Source organism: Nanorana parkeri, unplaced genomic scaffold (genome assembly GCF_000935625.1).
Source record: "Nanorana parkeri isolate BGI_ZX_2015 unplaced genomic scaffold, ASM93562v1 scaffold922, whole genome shotgun sequence".
Taxonomy (NCBI): domain Eukaryota; kingdom Metazoa; phylum Chordata; class Amphibia; order Anura; family Dicroglossidae; genus Nanorana; species Nanorana parkeri.
The window spans coordinates 520,246-538,828 of NW_017307190.1; the positions used below are offsets into that span (position 1 = coordinate 520,246).

Genomic DNA, 18,583 nt, shown 5'->3' on the forward strand with positions numbered 1-18,583 from the left:
AATAGGGACAGCTGAAGAGAATAGAGGGGTTCATTCCTAAAAGAGTGGCAGGGAGCCACTTTAATAAAACAGTTTGGGGGAATTTATCAAAACTGGAGCAGATTTGCATTGCAGCCGATCAGCTTATCTGTCTCATTTTCAAATCTTACCTGAGCAAACTTGCTCAGGTAAGATTTGAAACCTGAGCAAACTTTGAATGTGTAGGGATTCAAAATAAACAATCAGAGGTTTGACCAGTGTTAGCTGAGGTGACTTACCTTTCAGGGTCTATCAGTCCAGTATATGTTTGTTTTTTTCTTCAACATCTGCAAAGCCCTGATGAAGGGGGACCTATTGAGCGCCAGAAACTCTCCAAAGTTCTACTGAATGACACTTCTAATTAAAAAAAACACTTCAGGACTTCACACAACTTATCTGGCATTTTCCTCCCTGCACCCTTAGGTCATCTGCAGAGAAATATGTCACCAGCACAGCGTGGATCCTACTCCTAAAGTCCCAAAATGTATTAAAGGGATCACATCACAGTGTTGATAATGTTAGTGCAATGTGTGGGGGTTGGCTGGACCCCTTGAACAGGCATCGAACACAAATGTCCATTGCTCTTCAGAGAGTTCCTGAAAGAGGATTCCCTCCAGTACCAGACTTGATAGTCAACTGGAATAACTACCAAAATAAACGATCCAGGGCCCCACTCCTTTTAGGCCCTTCACTTTTAACATGACATATGTATGACTTGTTTAAGATGCTGTATATGCTTGTTATATTTATTGTAGTTATATGGAATTGTGCAGCCACATACAAACTGGAGGTCATACCTTATTGCAGAGAATAACCATTATCTCTATCTAGGGGTGCAGTGACAAGCGCAAATGTTATTTTAAGTTCTTTTATTACTCAATAAAAAATAAGTTTTAATGTTTAACTGTTTGTGTATATTATTTACTGTATATATACAAGTTGTGTTGTTTTCCCTTTGCACACCCCATGTTCTAATGTTGGATGAGTGGTGCATAAGACTCTGCATGATAAAATTTGCAAGGCTGAAATTTGCATATTGCACAGTCTTCAAGGTAGTCAGTACATCAGCCGCAGAGGAAGAGGTTTTCTATGGCAGTTATTGTTATTGTCATGTTGTGGTGCTTTTAGATCACCCTTTTATGCCAGATTACACTGTTTCTCCTGGTGATAAGTTCCTCTTCAGCACATTTTAACATCTATTTAAGTGTCTATCACACTTTGATTACAAACACATCCTGTTTTCTTATAGAGTTTTGAGCCCCTGAGTTCTTCTGATTCCTCTTATGTGCTGTTGCATTTTTAAACAAAATTGTCTATACATTGGTTCTGCAGAGAGGTCCATAGTGCTTAACTCTGCACACAGTCAAGATGAACAGCAAAGTCACACCAAATGAGCTGCTATCTCAGGTCAACCAGTTTTGGAGCATGTTGGATGATATGGCTGAAAACAGCCCAGACAGTTATCAGAAGTTCATACAGCGACATATGAAGGAAGGAAAAGACTTCATGGAGCCCCCAGAACCATTCTTGTGTGTACAAACTAAGATATTGGTAAGATAAAAAAAATAATAGACATCTTCTTTCAGAATGTTTTGAAGTGATATTAACTGTATGTCCAGACTGATTTTTGACTGGAGGAGCAAAGCAAATCCAAGTTGTTCTAATATGAGTGTAAATGTGCCGTGCTATTAACCACCTGCTGTCCGCCCACTGTAAATTTATGGGCGGACTCTTCTCAGTGGATGGACGTACATGTACATAATTTTTTTCTGCTCCGCAGAATCCCGCTGGCAATGTAAACATGCGGTAGCAGCTGTTACATATAAACGTTCAGCCGGCTCTACAGCCGGCTGATCGCTTGTATGAGACTAAAAAGCGTGCCCCCCTTCTGCACCCCTCCAACGCCGTTGCCGGTTATCCCGGGTTCCGCTGTCCCCCCTGTGGGCCCGGAACCAGCACAGCGGCTAGTAGCAGTGAGAACAGGGGAGAGATCAGCATTCTCCCACTGCTGATCTGTCCTCTTCTCTCTCTAAAGTCGGAAGGTGTCATTTCTCTGGCTGCTATAGCCAGAGCAGAAGCTGGTGAAGCAGATCTCTGTTTCCTCAGCTTCTTTAGGGGTCCAAGGTGACATTAGAGGTCTTAGAGACCCCTGATGTCTCCATAAAGATGACCTGCATTGTATATTGGCTATAACATAGGGGGCTTTTAGCCCCCCTATGTGATAGCAGTAAAGTTAAGTGTAATAAAAAATAAAAACACCCCCAAAAAAATGTAAGGCCCCTGCATGTACGCACATATAAACGTGACGGGTGAGCCTACGTGCGAAAACAACAATTACGTCACACATGTCACATATTGCCTTGAATGTGGGAGTGAGAGCAATAATTTTAGGGCCATTAATTACTGATAACACTAAACTGATGAGCAGTAAAAGCTTTTGAAGCATCACCCATGGCCATGGCACGCAATGTTAAAGCTTGACATGTTTGGATCTCTACCTGGTCCTCTTTGGTACTCAGCAGTAAATACGTTGGATCAGCCAAAAATGAGAGAAAACACGTACCATAGTGCACACTGCTTCACTGTATAAAATGTTTAATAAAAACTTACATAAAATGTAGGCATGTAGCCCAATCGCATAAATAAAACCATTGTGGTGCATGCAGGGACACCGTCAGATCAGCTGAACGCTCTCCAGACTTTCTCCACCTGCTCCACCCAGCTCTGTGTTGCAAGCTCCACACTATGTTATGTTACATCATGCCCCTGATGAAGTCAATCTTGACGTAACGTACATTGGGTGGCACAACTTCCAGCAGCTTCTCCTGCAAAAAAAGAAACAAGCCTGGTGAAGCTGTTTCTCTATATAGAATGTCACATTCGCTTGCTGTCCGTGTGCCTGGGCTGGCACCTTTTCTGTCTCCCACAGGAACTTCCCGGTTTTCCCTGCAGTGTCCCTGCTGCACCACATGACTGCTTCATCTATTTAATCTTCAGCAGGATGCGCTGTCACCGCTTGAGTATAGTGTCCAATACTCCCTGAGCTACTGAAGCTAGTGTATACTGCACTCATCCTGTATCCTGCCTTCACCCAGCCTGCTTTCACAGCCCTATCACTGCTGCAACCTGGCCTGGTCTCCACGTGCATCTGCAGCTTAGCCACTGCTGCACCCATGCCCTAGCTGTCCTGTTGTTCCATAGTCTAACCAACACTCATGATCTTAGCCTCTTTGCATCTGCAGTCTCTGCTGCATCCACAGTCTGTACCTCTGCCATGGCATCTCAGTACTTGTAGTCCCCTGCCTCATTCCCACCTCCAGCTGTCCTGTGTCTCATACCTCTCTCTTATTTCAGTTTCTCTGCACCAAGTACCAACCCTCCTCCACATCTGTAGAGTGACCTGGGGGTAGGCAGTAGCTATATATAAGCACCTTTTGAATGGGTCTCTGGTGGATTACCAGCCACCCCTTACACCCCACTCACAGGGAAGGTTGTTAGACAGAGAAGCAGGGTTCTTATCTCCGTTTGTGACATAAAGACAAGATAAAAGAAAATAAATTCACCCGAGACATGTTCTAAAAGGGGTTAGAAGGTTTGGGAGCATATTTGGATAATACCTGGCCATAGATTTTAACAGAAGGGGACAGTGCTAAGAAGACCAGAGTTTAAAATTGACCCATTTACTGTGTATTTTGTGTGTGTGTTTATTTTACAGTATCCAGAAGAAAGGATGCTATTTATTAATATATGTGGATGGAAAAAGGTACCAGCTCCCCAGTCTGACTTACATCCCATGCCCTTAATTGCTGGGAAATTGGAAGATACATCTGAAGGGACTGGTGAGTTTGTCTCAATTGTCTCTCTTAATCGTAACTGTAAAAGGGATTTACTGGTAACAGGTTCAAAATAAAAATGTCACAAAGAGAGGGGGGGAAAAAAAGCAACTACCAGTCACTGCAATTATAACTTACTTGCACATCTTTTGAGTTGCAAGCTAAAGCGGAAAATATTTTATAGTCCAAAACAACAAGTCAGTACAAGCTATAATTCTGAGGAGGCTGAATCGCTTGCAATTAGCTGCTTAGAGAAGCATTGGCTCTGCTTAGCATTTTTTATTTAAATATGTGAGGATTGTACTTTTGCATTTAAACTCTTCTTTTTAACGGTTCTGATACAGCAAACGTTTCTGTTTTTCCACTAGTTTTTGACATTGCATACAGCACAGAGGTATTGAAGAGAGCAGAGAGTGATCGTGTAGAACAGGATCAGCTCATCCGCCTAGCAATGAAATACATTGAACAGCAACACAAAGTCACCCTCTGCCATTCTTACCATATTGCACCAATCAGACAAAAGGGTAATTTACACACACTGAGGAAGAATTTACAAGGTAAACAGGAAAAGCCGACAAAGATCAAAGCAAAATCAGAAAAGGGTAAGTTGAGTCATGATTGCTACAGGTAAATATTTTTGTTTGCTTTCAATAAAACAAAAAGATCTTTGTAGTCTAAAAAAAATAATGTACACTTGCTACGCTTTCTATTTAAAATTTACCTTCACATTTCTAAGCTGGGAAGATACAATTTTCAGAAGATAAAAAAGGGTCAGTGTCTTATAAATCTGCACGACTCTGGAATGTGTAGTATTCGAATGAGACGTTAAAACTATCTACGGACTGTAGATGGTAGTCAAATGTACTGTCTAGGTGTGTCCAGTCTCCATTCGGTCCTTAAAGGAGAACTATGAGGTGAGTGCTTTTCACTCACCTCATAGTTCTAGCCAACCTGTGACAATGAAACTGTCACAGGTCGGCTCAGTAGATTGGGAAGTGAGGTAACACATACCGGCGCTCACTCACTTCTCGATCTATCCCTGCAGAGAGCCGTGACAGGGGAGGGACTGGATTCCCCCTCCCCGCTCCGATCCTCCAGCGCTGACTGGCGGAATAGACGGGGGAGGCGGCGGGTACAGCTGGCTCTGCCTCTAGATAGGCAGAGCCAGCTGTCACTCACGCAGCTGGGCGGATCCAGACATAATTGTCGTGATCCGCTTCAGCTGCGGCGTCTCAGTATAGCGCGAGCTGTAGCTCGCGCTATACTGAGCTTAGGGTGACAGGAGGACGCTAGTTTGTGTCTTCCAGTTACCCTAAGGAGAACTATGGGGAAAAGCTTTAACCCCATAGTTCTCCTTTTAATACACTGCCTGGCCAAAAAAAAGTCACTACTTTTTTTTGGGACAGGCAGTTTATAAAAACCTTTCTACAAACATGCATCCTCAGATCAGCCAAATGTGCTTGTTTACACCTACCATGGAATGAGGAGAAGCACTGTTTATACATTCCTATTGTCAATCTGTCTTAGGGGAATACAGTCGCAATAGGCTGGGGAAAAATTGGAACAATCACTTCTCCTGAAAAAGGTCTTATACACATACAATGGTTGCCCAATTTGATCGGTTTAATCATGTCATGTTGGTAAGTCGCACAAGCCTCAAGTGAGTTGGTAGATTTGGAAGGCACTACCATAGTTGTACCTAGCATGATTAATCAAGGCACAACAATTGCCAAGTTTTATTCTTCAAAGATACTAATTATTGTTGTCACTTATGACCATAAAAATATCTTGCAGCAATTGAATTGAGCCTCAGAAAAGTTTAGTCTATTATTATACAGGCTTTATATAGCGTCAACAGTTTGCGCAGCGCTTTACAATATAAGGAAGACATTACAATCACAATACAATTCAAGACAAGATGGTAACAAGGGCCCTGCCCGTGAGGGCTTGCAATCTAAAAGGGAGTGGCCAGTGATACATGATGAGGTAGCTGTGTGGGGATGAATTGTTTGAGAATGTAATGGTTCAGTGGTTAGGTTGAGGTGGGATAGGCTTCCCTGAAGAGATGAGTTATGATTTACACAGAATTTCTACATTAAAATATTTTATTAAAACCTCTGGACATTGTTAACTATCAGTGCTATTCTAGAAAGAAATGTCTATGACTTAGCCCAGGATTGGGTGACATGCGTCAGGGGGGTGAAGCTTGGGTGGGACACAGTGATGCTTCAGATTCTTCATGAAAGTGTTCCAGCGTTATACAGTGTGCGACCGGTGTTTTCTACATTTGAATAATAGTTGATTTCAGAACGTTGTCATGCTCTGACTAGTGAGCACCTAGTTAAATCCCCTGCCGATGCGCGGAGGAGCGGTCTGATTGGTTTTTGGTTTACTACATGATAAAAAGAAAGCTACAGATATATTAAAGCTGAACCCTAGGATAAGTAAAAGAGGTATCTGTATTCTGCCTTGAATCTTGGTGAGCGTTGTGTATTTCTTCTGGACCTGTGCAGTGATCCAGTGTGAAATTTTGACTTATAGTTGATGGACCTTCTGGGCCCTTCCTACAGCTTTTATCTCTGAACAAGCTATGTACAGCAATGTTGATGTCACTGCTACTTTAACTGCTTGAAGACCAGGGGTTTAGACCCCCTTCCTGGCCAGGCCATTTTTCAGTATTCAGCGCTGCGGTACTTTGACTGACATTTATTCCGTCATGCAACGCTGTACTGAAATGAATTTATACCAAGCTTTCTGGTATACCAGAAAGCTTGGTATACCAAGCTATACCAGAGCTTTCTTTTGGTGGTATTTAAACACCACTGGGGATTTTATTTTTTACTATAATTAGGAAAAATTACTGAAAAGTTTTGGGGAAACATTTATTTACATTGTTAGGAAACATTTATTATTACCCAGTTTTTTGGTAAAATATAAAAGATGGGGTCACGTCGGGTAAATAGTAGAAAGGCATCATGGCACCTCTTATAGGCAAACCTCTGTCATTGTCCTTAGTGGTGAGACAAGTTGTTTTACATTCTGGTTTGTGAGTTTGCCATGATGCCTTTCTACTGTTTTACTGTTCAAAGCCCATTACGTGTGCACCTTACTGTATAACTGGTAACAAATTGATGAGTGCGTTTGTCGTTTGTTTTGCTTGACGTCAGGTAAATAGACACCAAACATGTCAAGCTTTAAAATTGCGCGCACCCGCGAAATCGCAGAAAACTACCATACCCAAAATTGGCCATAGGCGACGCTTTAAAAGCTTTTACCGCTCATCAGTTTAGTGTTATCAGTGATTGATGGCTGTAGAATTATTGCTCTCACTCCAACATTCGTGGTGATATGTAACATGTGCGGCGTAATGGGCGCAATTGTCTTTTTTGCACGTATGCGCCCCCCGACGCATGTTTGCGTGTATGGGTGGGGACCCATACATACTGGAGAGTGACCCAAGAATGCGGAATGCGGAAGTGATGTAATATACAATTATACGCATTCTTGCAGGGGAGAGGGAACCGGAGGGAGCTCGTTTAACAATCTCCCTCTGATCCCCTGTGACACAGGCGCCATGCACAACGGAGCCCGGGATCAGCGGGACAACGGCGGGGGGGGGGGGCTCTACAGCCGGCGGATTGCTTGTATGTTAACAGGCATCGGTGCCTGCTTTTAAATATCGGACATTTCCAGCTCGCGAGCGCCCAGCAGCGAGCACGAGGGGGCGTGTCTGAGCGGACGTCTAAAGACCCAGATCTGGAGAGCTCCCGGCCGGCCGTTTTTTTACTACGGTCCGGCCCGGAGGTAGTTAACAAAGCAATGTCTAGGTTTGTAAAGACATTTGGTGCACACAAAGTGGATTTTTATCCTTTGTGATTGTTGAGTAGTGTATCGATTTAGGTTTTTGTGCCCAGAGCTCAGCTTTAGGGTTTAGATGAGTATTGTGCATAAATGTACATATCTCAGTTATTTTTTGATTTTTGTAAATGTCCCTAAATTAAAATAAATATCCAACACAACGGGTCCACGATACTTATCTGCTTGATTAAAGGTTTAGTGAACATATAAAAGGCTCACAGAGTTTGTGCATAAATGTGGAAAGCTTGATGTGATTTGCATGTAGAGGTGCTTACTGATAAGGTCATTGTGAAGTTAGCTGGTGCATAATGAAATTGTTATCATGGAGAGAGGAAACTTCGCACCCACATTCAGTCATGCTGCAGGTGTTTTCACACATATCTCCCCTATCTAAAAAACACTATTCGTAAGAGATAAAGAGGCATAAACATAATTACTTGATGTGGTCAATGATTCAGGGAAACTGACAACTATGATTCAGTAACCAAGTCAAGTCACAGAACAATAAGCATACTCCATAAAGAATACAGTCGTGTAAAAAAGAAAGTACACTCTGTTTGAACTCTACAGTTCTAAGCATTAGCCCTCGTTCACACCTGAGCGTTTTGTAGCGCGTTCTACGCTCGACGAACGCTCTACAAAACGCTCAAAAATATAAATCCCATTGTATTCAATGGTCTCGTTCCCACCTTGGCGTATTTCTGCCGGTCCCTAACGCGCTACAAAACGGCCCACGCCTGAAAAGGTACAGGTACTACTTTGGGCCGTTTTGTTGCGCGTTTCCATTGGGATACAGCCAAGTAGCCTTCGGAAACGCGCGACGGTCACGCGACTTTTTTACAGCGAATCACGGTAAAAAACGCGCGACGGACGCGCATATGCAATACACCTAGGTGTGAATGAGACCTCAGGACATAATAAAAATCATCCGGTCCTTATCAGGTGTTAAAATTTGGTAAATAAAACCTTTGATGAACAACAACACATTTCAAATGACACCGTATCATTATTTATTTTACAAACATAAATCCAAAATGGAGGTTATGTGTGAAAAAAGTACACCTTTACCGGCTAAGTGGCACCCAGGTGCTGCTAATGAAATGCGCTTGCTTAATTGATCATCAGCAATCACCTCTATAAAAGCCAAAGTTTTAGCAGTTTGCTGGTCTGGAGCATTCAGGTGTGTGTTACCACAATGCCAAGGAGGCAAGACATCAGCAATGATGAGAAGCAATTGTTACTGCACATAAATCTGTTTAGAGTTATAAGGCCATTTCCAAACAATTTAACCCCTTCATGACTGAGGCCTTTTTTTCATTTTTTGTACCCATGTTATATTCCACATTTTAGGCCTGAAAATTACTTAAAACATACGTCGTCAGTCACGAAGGGGTTAAAGTCCATCATTCTACAGTGAGGAAGATTAGTCACAAGTGGAAAACATTCAATACAGTTGCCAATCTTCCCAGGAGTGGATGTCCAAGCAAATTCAACCCAAGATCAGACCGTGCAATGCTCAGAGAAACTGCAAAAAAACCCCCAAGAGTTACATCTCATGTGTGGAGCAGAGCTGCAAAAAGCAGTGCAGTGTGTTTCTTTTTTTTTATTTTTTTACTGTGTTTTTTTTTTTTTACTGTGTTTTTTTTTTTCCAGCTTAAAATGGGCTTTCAGGTGCAGTCCAGTGCATTTGCATGTATTTTTGATGCGTTTCCATGTGTTCCACACCAGATAAAATGAGACAAGTAGTATTTTTTTTTTGTCTGGCCCGGAATGGACTGCACTGGTGTGAACAGAGCCATGAAATACCATAGGGACAAATTGGGATGCTTTTTTGGTCTTGGAACAAACTGTTCTGGTCTGGACATGTTGTGAAAAAGCCCTCAGTCTCTACAGACCTCAGTTAGCATGTTAAATGTTAAATGTCATGACAGTACAATTAGAAAAAGACTGAACACGTATGGTTTGTTTGGAAGGGTTGCCAGGAGAAAGCCTCTTCTCTCTAAAAGGAACATGGCAGCACAGCATAGATTTGCAAAGTTGCATCTGAGCAAACTGCAAGACTTCTGGAACAATGTCCTTTGGGCAGACGAGACCAGAGTGGAGATGTGACGAATGTAATGCACAGCATCACATTTGGTGAAAACCAAACACAGCATATCAGCACAAACACCTCATACCAACTGACAAGCACGGTGGTGGAGGGATGATGATTTGGGCTTGTTTTACAGCCACATGAATAAACTCATCTGTATACCAAAGTGTTCTAGAGTCAAATGTGAGGCCATCTGTCTAACAGCTAAAGATTGGCCAAAATTGGACCATGCAACAGGACAATGATCCCATCCTCACCAGCAAATCTACAACAAAATGGCTATAAAAGAAAAGAATCAAAGTGTTGCAATGGACCAGTCAAAGTCCAAACTTCAACCTGATTGAAATGTTTTGGCGGGACCTTAAGAGGGCTGTGCATTAACAAATGCCCACAAACCTCAATGCACTGAAGCAAGGTTGTAAAGAAGAGTGGGCCACAATGATGTGAGAGACTGATAAAGTCATACAGAACAGATTACTTCAAATTAGGGATCCACCGATACCAGTGCAGATACTTGGCATTTTCATGAGAACTACCACGGTTGCAGCTGGGACCTGGTTCTGGCGCTCCACCACTGTCCTGAAATCATTGGTCTGTATTGTTTTAGAAAAACTGTCACATGACACTAAACAAAAATATATCGGTACTTGTAAGTACTTGGGCAAGTACCAGTACTTGTACTTGCAAAACTGGTATCGGTGCATCCCTTTATTTATATTTATAAAAACAAAATCATACATCAAAACAGAGATGTACAAATCCCAGGAGCTCTGTGAGATGCTAAGAAAGGACAGCTGCCTCCTAACGTTTGAATTTTTCTCTAGTCTAGTCTTGGAGCTGGAAAAGTATCTGAACTTGTACTTGTACCGAGTACGATTTGGTATCGGTGCATCTCTACTTCACACCATTGCTGCTAAAGGTGATTCTACAAGCTACTGACTCATAAGGTGTACTTAGTTTTTCACACTTGGCTTCTCCATTTTGGCTTTATGTTTGTAAAATAAATAATGACACGGTGTAATATGTCATGTCTTGTTGTTCATCTGAGGTTGTATTTACCCAATTGTTAGACCTGCTAAGGACCAGATGATTTTGATTATGTCCTGATACTTAAAACTAGGGATGGACCAATATCATTTTTTTTTTTTTTTTTTAAAGTCTCATAGAAGTATAAATGTATTGAACAATATATAATAAAAGCATCAAATATGCATCAAAGGATGAAAATAAGAAGCATATACCTCAGGGGAAAAGATATATCTCCTATCACCCCCTATACACCACAATTGAGATTTTTGCCTAAATGATCATAATCTCATACATGTGAGGAAATACCATCATAATAACTAAGCTTACGAGTTTACAGGCAGTGCCTTTCTAGCATTGCAAGCAACATATCACCCGCATCAGCCTTCACCCTTTCCACTTGAGATACATTCCATTAATACCTGTCTCAGATTGAGTTGCCTTGCTATTATGTTATTATGATGTTATTTCCTCACATGTATGAGATTATGATCATTTAGGCAAAAATCTCAATTGTGGTGTATAGGGGGTGATAGGAGGTATATCTTTTCCCCTGAGGTATATGCTTCTTATTTTTATCCTTTCATTCATTTTTCATGCTTTTATTATATATTGTTCAATAAATGTATACTTTTTATACTTCTATGAGACTGATGTTTATTGGACTTTATTGGGCTGGAGCCACCAAAAAACCCCATCTTTTTCTATCCCTCCTCCTTTTTTTTTTTTTAAACAAATTTACTAGGGGTTGGTCTCCAGAAAGCAGGGATCTGTGCATCACAAAACAGTTTTGCTTCTTTTATAGAACTGATACTGATTATGGGCCACCTTTCAGGCCGATAACATATCAGGTAACAGTATTCTGCTTACATCCAGCTGAGCCAGCAACTGAATGTAAACAGCATGCAGTCGCCTGATATCAGCCTACCCCTACTTAGCCTCCCCTCCCCCACCCTATTCATCTGCCAGCAGCAGGATTCTGCAGCCAGCAGCTGAATGTAAACAGCGGGCAGTGCAAAAGCCAGCCTGCTATAGGCTATTTAAAATTGCAATAGACAATAGCAGGCTGCCTATTGCACCCACCCAATTCTTCAGGTCCTCCTCTGCTGATTGACAGCAGGCAGTGTGCGGGTGCAATAGCCAGCCTGCTATTGGCTATATCAATTTGGAATCGCCAATAGCAGGCTGGATATTGCTTCCTCTGCTATCTGCTGTTTTATTTGTATTCTGACAGTGCTCGCTATCAGAATACCCGAACAGAGCTGCAGCTCTAAGGCTGCTGGCTCTGTTCCTTCATAGATTTTCTGACCGGCTTCAATCAGCTGATCGAGGGATGCCGGCCGGACCGACCATAGGACCCACTGTGCGAAATTTGCAGTGTTTATTATCGGCAATATAGGTACATTTACCCAATACTGATAATTAAAGAATCTTGGAACATCGGCCCCCGATTATCGGTAGATCTGATCGGTCAATCCCTACTTAAAGGAGAACTATGGGGTCAATGTTTTTCCCCATAGTTCTCCTTAGGGTAACGGGAGGACACAAACTAGCGTCCTCCCGTCACCCTAAGCTCAGTATACCGCGAGCTACAGCTCGCGATATACTGAGACGCCGCAGCCGGAGCGGATCCCGACTTAGACGACGGGATCTGCCCAGCTGCGTGAGTGACAGCTGGCTCTGCCTATCTAGAGGCAGAGCCAGCTGTACCCGCCCCCTCCCCCGTCTGTTCCACCAGTCAGCGCTGGCAGATGGGAGGGGGGAATCCAGCCCCTCCCCCTGTCACGGCAGAGAGCCGTGACGGGATCGAGAGGTAAGCGAACCCGGTATGTGTTCGCTCACCTCCCGATCTACTGAGCTGACCTGTGGCAGTCTCATTGTCACAGGTCGGCTAGAACTATGAGGTGAGTGAAAAGCCCTCACCTCATAGTTCTCCTTTAAAACCATAGAATTGAAAGAGGGGTGTACTCTCCTTTTCACACGACTGTATGTAGTGACATCTAGTGGCCAAATAGACTTGGTGCAGGGTATATAAAGCTAGAAAAAATATATAGATGAGCAGCAACATACGTGCTAAATGTGGCAAAATAAAATACAGAGCAAAAGCCAATTATCTTATTATTAACAATAGGACTCGGAGGAGGGAAGCAAGCAATCATTGATAATAATAGGAAACATCCTGTTTGGAATCCAAACTGACTAGGTTCTATATTTTCATCATGAAAATCCAATATACTTCCCTCCTACAGAGACTCAAAAAAGTATCTCCTGCTTCTTCTAATAACAAACCCATGTCTGTGTCATGACTGTGCTCAAAATGTTTGGCAACATTAATAGGTTTATTTTTGTTTTTGTTGCGCCAAGTACAATAAAGCCAAAAATTGGAGTTCGGGGCATTTTTTGAATTGTTTTAAAAGTTTTTGTCTAGGTTAAAAAAAAAAGTTCTACTCACCTGATCCTCTGAGCCGGCCTGCTCTAAAGCTCATCACACACTTTACAATCTGATTATACAATCTCCTTTAGATCTACCAACAACTATGTCGTGCAAGGACCTGCCTGATTGGATGCAGATTGATTGGATGGATTAGGTAGGTCCACATATTACATAGATTTGGTAAATCTAAAATCGATTGTACATAAATTGTATGGTCAGATTGTAACGTGTGTGGTGACCCTTAGGGCTTGTTTACACCAGATCCGGACTTTTTTGTCCACAACTTAAATGCATCCCAATGTATTTCTAGGCTCTGCTCACATTAGTGCAGTCCGTTCCGGTGTGGAGGAAAAGAATTGCTGCATGCACTATTTTTTTCTGGACTGGAATGCACCAAAACACATGTAAACGCATGCAAACACACTGGACAGCACCTGAAAGCCCATTTTATGGCTTGTTCATACCATGTCCGGACCATTTCTAGACCAGCTCAGTTTGTTCCCGGGCCAGAAAAGCACACCAATGTATCCCTATTGTATTTTTGGGCTCTGTTCACAGCAGCGCAGTATATTCCATTCTATTCCGGTCCAGATAAAAGAAATGCTGCTGGTCTGGAATGCACTGAAACGAATGGGAATGTTAAAAAAGCATACAAACGCACTGGACTGCATCTGAAAGCCAATCTTAAGCTGGCAAAAAAAAGCGGCAAAAACGCACTGCACTGGGTTTGCAGATCTGCTCCGGACATGGTGTGAACATGACCGGTCCCTTCCGCCCCACTTTACTGCAACGATCTAAGATCCCTGAGTCATCATCAGTGCTGGGGTAGCTCAGCAAGGGTTAATCACATTTGTGCCCAGAGTTGTTCTTTAATGGAGAAACAATTGGAGATTATATTCGGTTTTTATGCACTAAAATTTTCTTTTCTTCTTCCCCCTAAAAATATAATTTCACACACATTTACAGAAATATTCTACATGATAAAAATGAGATTCATTTCAGCAGCAAAAGGGTTAAAACATCTGGGCCTGCTGTGTGCATGAAATGCTGTAGACTGCTTTCCAGACAGTTGCCAAGAGTTTGCAAAACCGAGAAAAATGTGACAAGTGAATTTCTAAATGAGTCAGATATTTCTTGTGTGCCGAACAGGCAGGTGACTTCACATCTGTCGTAACAGATTGACCTCGTCACCTCCTGAATCATCACGACATCGCACAGATAGGCGAGGTTTGTTTAGTCTCAGTATTAGATATGTGGGAGGATATTATCTGTATGATTTTGTCTTTCAGCTCCAGATAGGTCATTACTGGAACAGATCAAAAACATTTCGATGAAAGAAGAAGAGAAAGAAGAAGTGAGCCCACACATTGAAATACTGGAGGAGAGCAATCTGAAGCCTTCGAAAGCTTCCCTGATAGAGGTGATCTCCAGTACGGAGCTGGCTGAGGAAGATCTGATACCTACTCCCCATCATGAGCTGTCTGTCATTAACAACCTGTCCGGGACACCACAGAAAATAATCCTGAGGGCTGCATTACATGGAGTGCGCTCTGTTTCTGATTGTGAGCTAAGTGTGTCTAAGGTAACAGGAGAAACACTGATATAAATGAAACATCTTCTGCATACAGCTAAATCCATCAAGATGTATGACAAATGGGGAGATTACAGTGTAGGTTAATTGGGTTCTTATCTAAATAGCAATAAAGTGGACCTGTCAGGCTGTACAAACTATAGCTAGTCACACACATAGATTTTCTCTTGTCAGCCTGTGGGATGAACGAGAGAAAATCACTCAATTCCCCCATCCATGCTCAACGGTGTGGACAGAGGAATCTCCACTACCAGCTACAGTATTCAGACAACCATGGCTGCCTTTATAACCGAGCAGTGGCTACATCTGATTTGATGCAGTCAGTGTTCGCCAAACAGTTTTCCACCTTGCTCCTTTGATTTTTAAATCAACTTGTGTTGAGCAAGGTGGTGCTGACAGAGGCAACCACGGGTGAAATTTTTGCTGATTCATCAAGAATTGGCCTTTAGTCAAGCTGCATATGGGTAGCTTAAGGGTTCATTCACACCAGATGCGTTGAGGATGCGCTGGCAGCCTTGCCCAGAGCAGTTCCAATGCATAGACAAAGCAAAAAGCCTTGTGTTCAGTGTGGTGTGCACTGGAAAAAAGCACTGCTTCCACTACTTTTTTTCAGTACAGCATGTTGCAATGCAAACCACCTCATCACTATGCCACTGCAGTTGATAGAACTGAATGAGATGTAATTTGTGACCTTTTCAGTAAAGCTTGAACAAAAAAAAAAAAAAAGGTAAACAGTGCGGTATGCCAAGACCGGTGCATTGTCACTGTTCCAGTGCACACCAGCGGCGGTGCATTCAGCAAGGCTGGCTGGTGTTAACCATCCCTTACAATGCTGTAAAGGTGCAGGAATCTTATGGTGATTACAAGCACCTCTTTAATCCTTGGATTACATTTTGATCCTCCATACCTGGAAGTATTGGGTATTTCTTTGCTCACAGCAGCTCAATAGAGTAGCCGAAGAGTGAGGAAAAAGTCACAATGTGCTGCTGGGGTGGGGGGTGGTTTGGTTGGGGCAGTGAAGTGAATCAGTTTGCTTTTAAGGTACTTGACACAACAAATTGATCTTATATTTTCCTGATAAAAATGGGATTCCATATACATTTTGCAGATTAATATCTTTCCTCTATTACAACCCAACAATGAGAGTGAAAATAGGTCCATGCTTTTCAGAACAAATAAGATCTGTTGTGTCATGGCTGTCCACTGTCTTTGGTATTTCTATACACAGCTGAATCCTTGGCATTAGCCATATGGCAACGTCTGAATAAAATTGGATGTGATATATCTGGGGAATCTAGAATGTTTGCTCTTTACTGATGACTTATTATTATCCATCTCAGACCCTGTTTTTGTACTGCTGAATTTGTGTTGCTTGTACCACTCAGGAAGGTAAATTTGAGGCCCTACACGTACAGGGTTATTCGCCAAAGGGTGAAGAGTTTGGAGAAGGCCGGAGAAGTGAATAATCTAGGACAACATAGCTGATCTGGAAACATTCTCCAATGCAGCTCACTTTCCAGTTCAGCTATGTTGTCCTAGATTGTTCACTTCTCCTGCCTTCTCCAAACTCTTCACCCTTTTGGGAATAACCCTGTAAATGTCTTCCAGTTATTGTTGTCATTTGCCTTTAATATGCTGGCTTTGGAAACCTTGTGATATATATGCAGCAGCTAACAACTATTCTGACAAAGCTGTTAAAATTTGAAAGGGAAACCGCAGTGATATTCTCTGTGCAGAGTGTAGTAGTTAGGTAGGTGAGCACATCTGACTTCTAGAAAACGCTTTAAAGTGACTCTTTCACTGAAGAAATTCTGCTGATGATTTTGGTGAAGTGACATTCTGAAGGAAATAAATCCTGCTGTTTGTGTTTCAGGATGATTTAATGGTTGAAGTCCCTGGAAAGTACCGACTGCACTTAGACCTTCCTGTGTTGGTCAACGAGGATTCAGCTACTGCAACATACAACAAAGTAAATGGTACTTTGACTGTTACTGTGTCAGTAGCAGAGAATCAAGGAGTATAACATGGTAATCTTCAAGAGGCACCCAGTGCTTAGCTTATGGCACCAAATGTGGAGGAACAGAATGAAGCGTCCTACAAATGAGTTAGAAGCAAGAACAAAGCAGAGGACGTTATAATAGTGACACAGGAATATTTCTTTGGTTTGCATATTTTTATAGGAAAAAAGAAACAAAGCGCTAATTGTTCATCTGAAATATGGTGAGCAATAGGAGTCGGTGAGTGCGGCCAGATCTTATCTTTGAGCACGGTGGAGACTGGAGAGCACTGATTCACTAATTGTTTTTGCATTCACAGACGTGGTGTTGGAAGATATATCCTCACATATTTCAAGGACTTTATTGTATCAAGAAGTAATGGACTTCACATATGGTTATGTAGATTAAGAGGGAGTTGTACATCACTTGTGAGATTTAACACAGGATTTTCTATATGTACACATGAGATGTACTAACACATTTTTTTGTCTTCTATGTTTATTATGGTTTATAGTGTCTAGACCATTAGACCTAGAGTTTTTCTTACTATCATCAGCACAGGCATTGTGCAACACAGGTGTTGTGTATGACACAAAATTGTTTATCACTTTGTGACAATTTCACACAAATTTTTCTCACATTTTAGGAATATTTTTTGAGTTTGTGAAGCGCATTGCTATTTTCTTTTTTCGGGTGTACTCACCTATTAAGCACAGCTGTTATTTGATTCCTAGCGCAGTTTTTTTTCTATCTAACATTACATATTTTTTATACCCCACATGTATTTTTTCTGAAAGTATATGTAAAATAAAAACTTTATAGTAACTTTATCGTGCGGAGGTGTTAAAACCTGTCAGGTTGTTTTTTGTTGTTGTAAATTCTTTATTTAAAACAGAGATGTTACATCACAGACATTTACAGGGAATGCAGCTACAGTTTTGTACACCTTTTGGGATAACAGCGAGGCACTGAGCAAGAATAAAGAGTAAATACACAGCTTTACATGGCATCATGTGTGGTGTGATTTTTAAACGTTGCAAGGAGCACATCCCCATCCTTGTTTCAAAGTACAAGAGACAGACAGAGGAGACGTCATGGTAAAATAATAGGGGGGACTCATTGCTTGATTGATATTCAAAAAAGGATAAATATATCTCCATCTCCTATGATTATCTCACGGTTTATGTGTCCATAATTGAGGTGCTATATTCTTGACAGTGAACAAACTTTGTCCAGTAACTCGATGGTTGTATGCCTGTGCACCTGCTGGGGAGATTCACCTTCCGTATTTATAATGGTGACCATTGTCTCCCGTGCAGAAAGTGACAGAAATCCAACATTTGAAATCTGTGTGAATGAGAGAAATTGTTTAACGTGGACACCTGTTCTAGTGATAACTGGCCAAGAGGGGATTGTCCCTCACTTTGGACAGATTTCCTCCAACGTACTATATCTCTGGGACAGGAAGGGAAATCTCCCTGGCTGGACAGATTTCTTTTTAGAAATGCACACTACATAACTCAAGGAACTGTCAATATTTACCTAGAATATTTATTCTGTGTTTGGTTTGAGGATGGAAAGGGTGTAGATTGCTGGCTCGGGCGCTATATATACACGTTATATCCTGTATGGAGCCAGTTCAAGTCTTTTAAACCTGAGAACCAGTTTTATAGCTATTATAGGTCCCGGAATACAAGGTTTTACACAAATTGGAAATACACTATGGGGTCTGTT

General features: G+C 41.8%; 1 protein-coding gene across 1 annotated transcript; it reads left to right on the forward strand.

Moving 5' to 3' along the window:
- Window positions 1–1,386: 1,386 nt before the first annotated feature.
- On the forward strand, window positions 1,387–16,875 carry PIH1D2 (PIH1 domain containing 2). Its single transcript, XM_018566141.1, has 5 exons — window positions 1,387–1,569; window positions 3,734–3,857; window positions 4,220–4,453; window positions 14,551–14,843; window positions 16,726–16,875. Exons 1-5 carry the CDS (start codon window positions 1,387–1,389, stop codon window positions 16,873–16,875), a joined length of 984 nt encoding a protein of 327 aa, XP_018421643.1.
- Window positions 16,876–18,583: the final 1,708 nt, after the last annotated feature.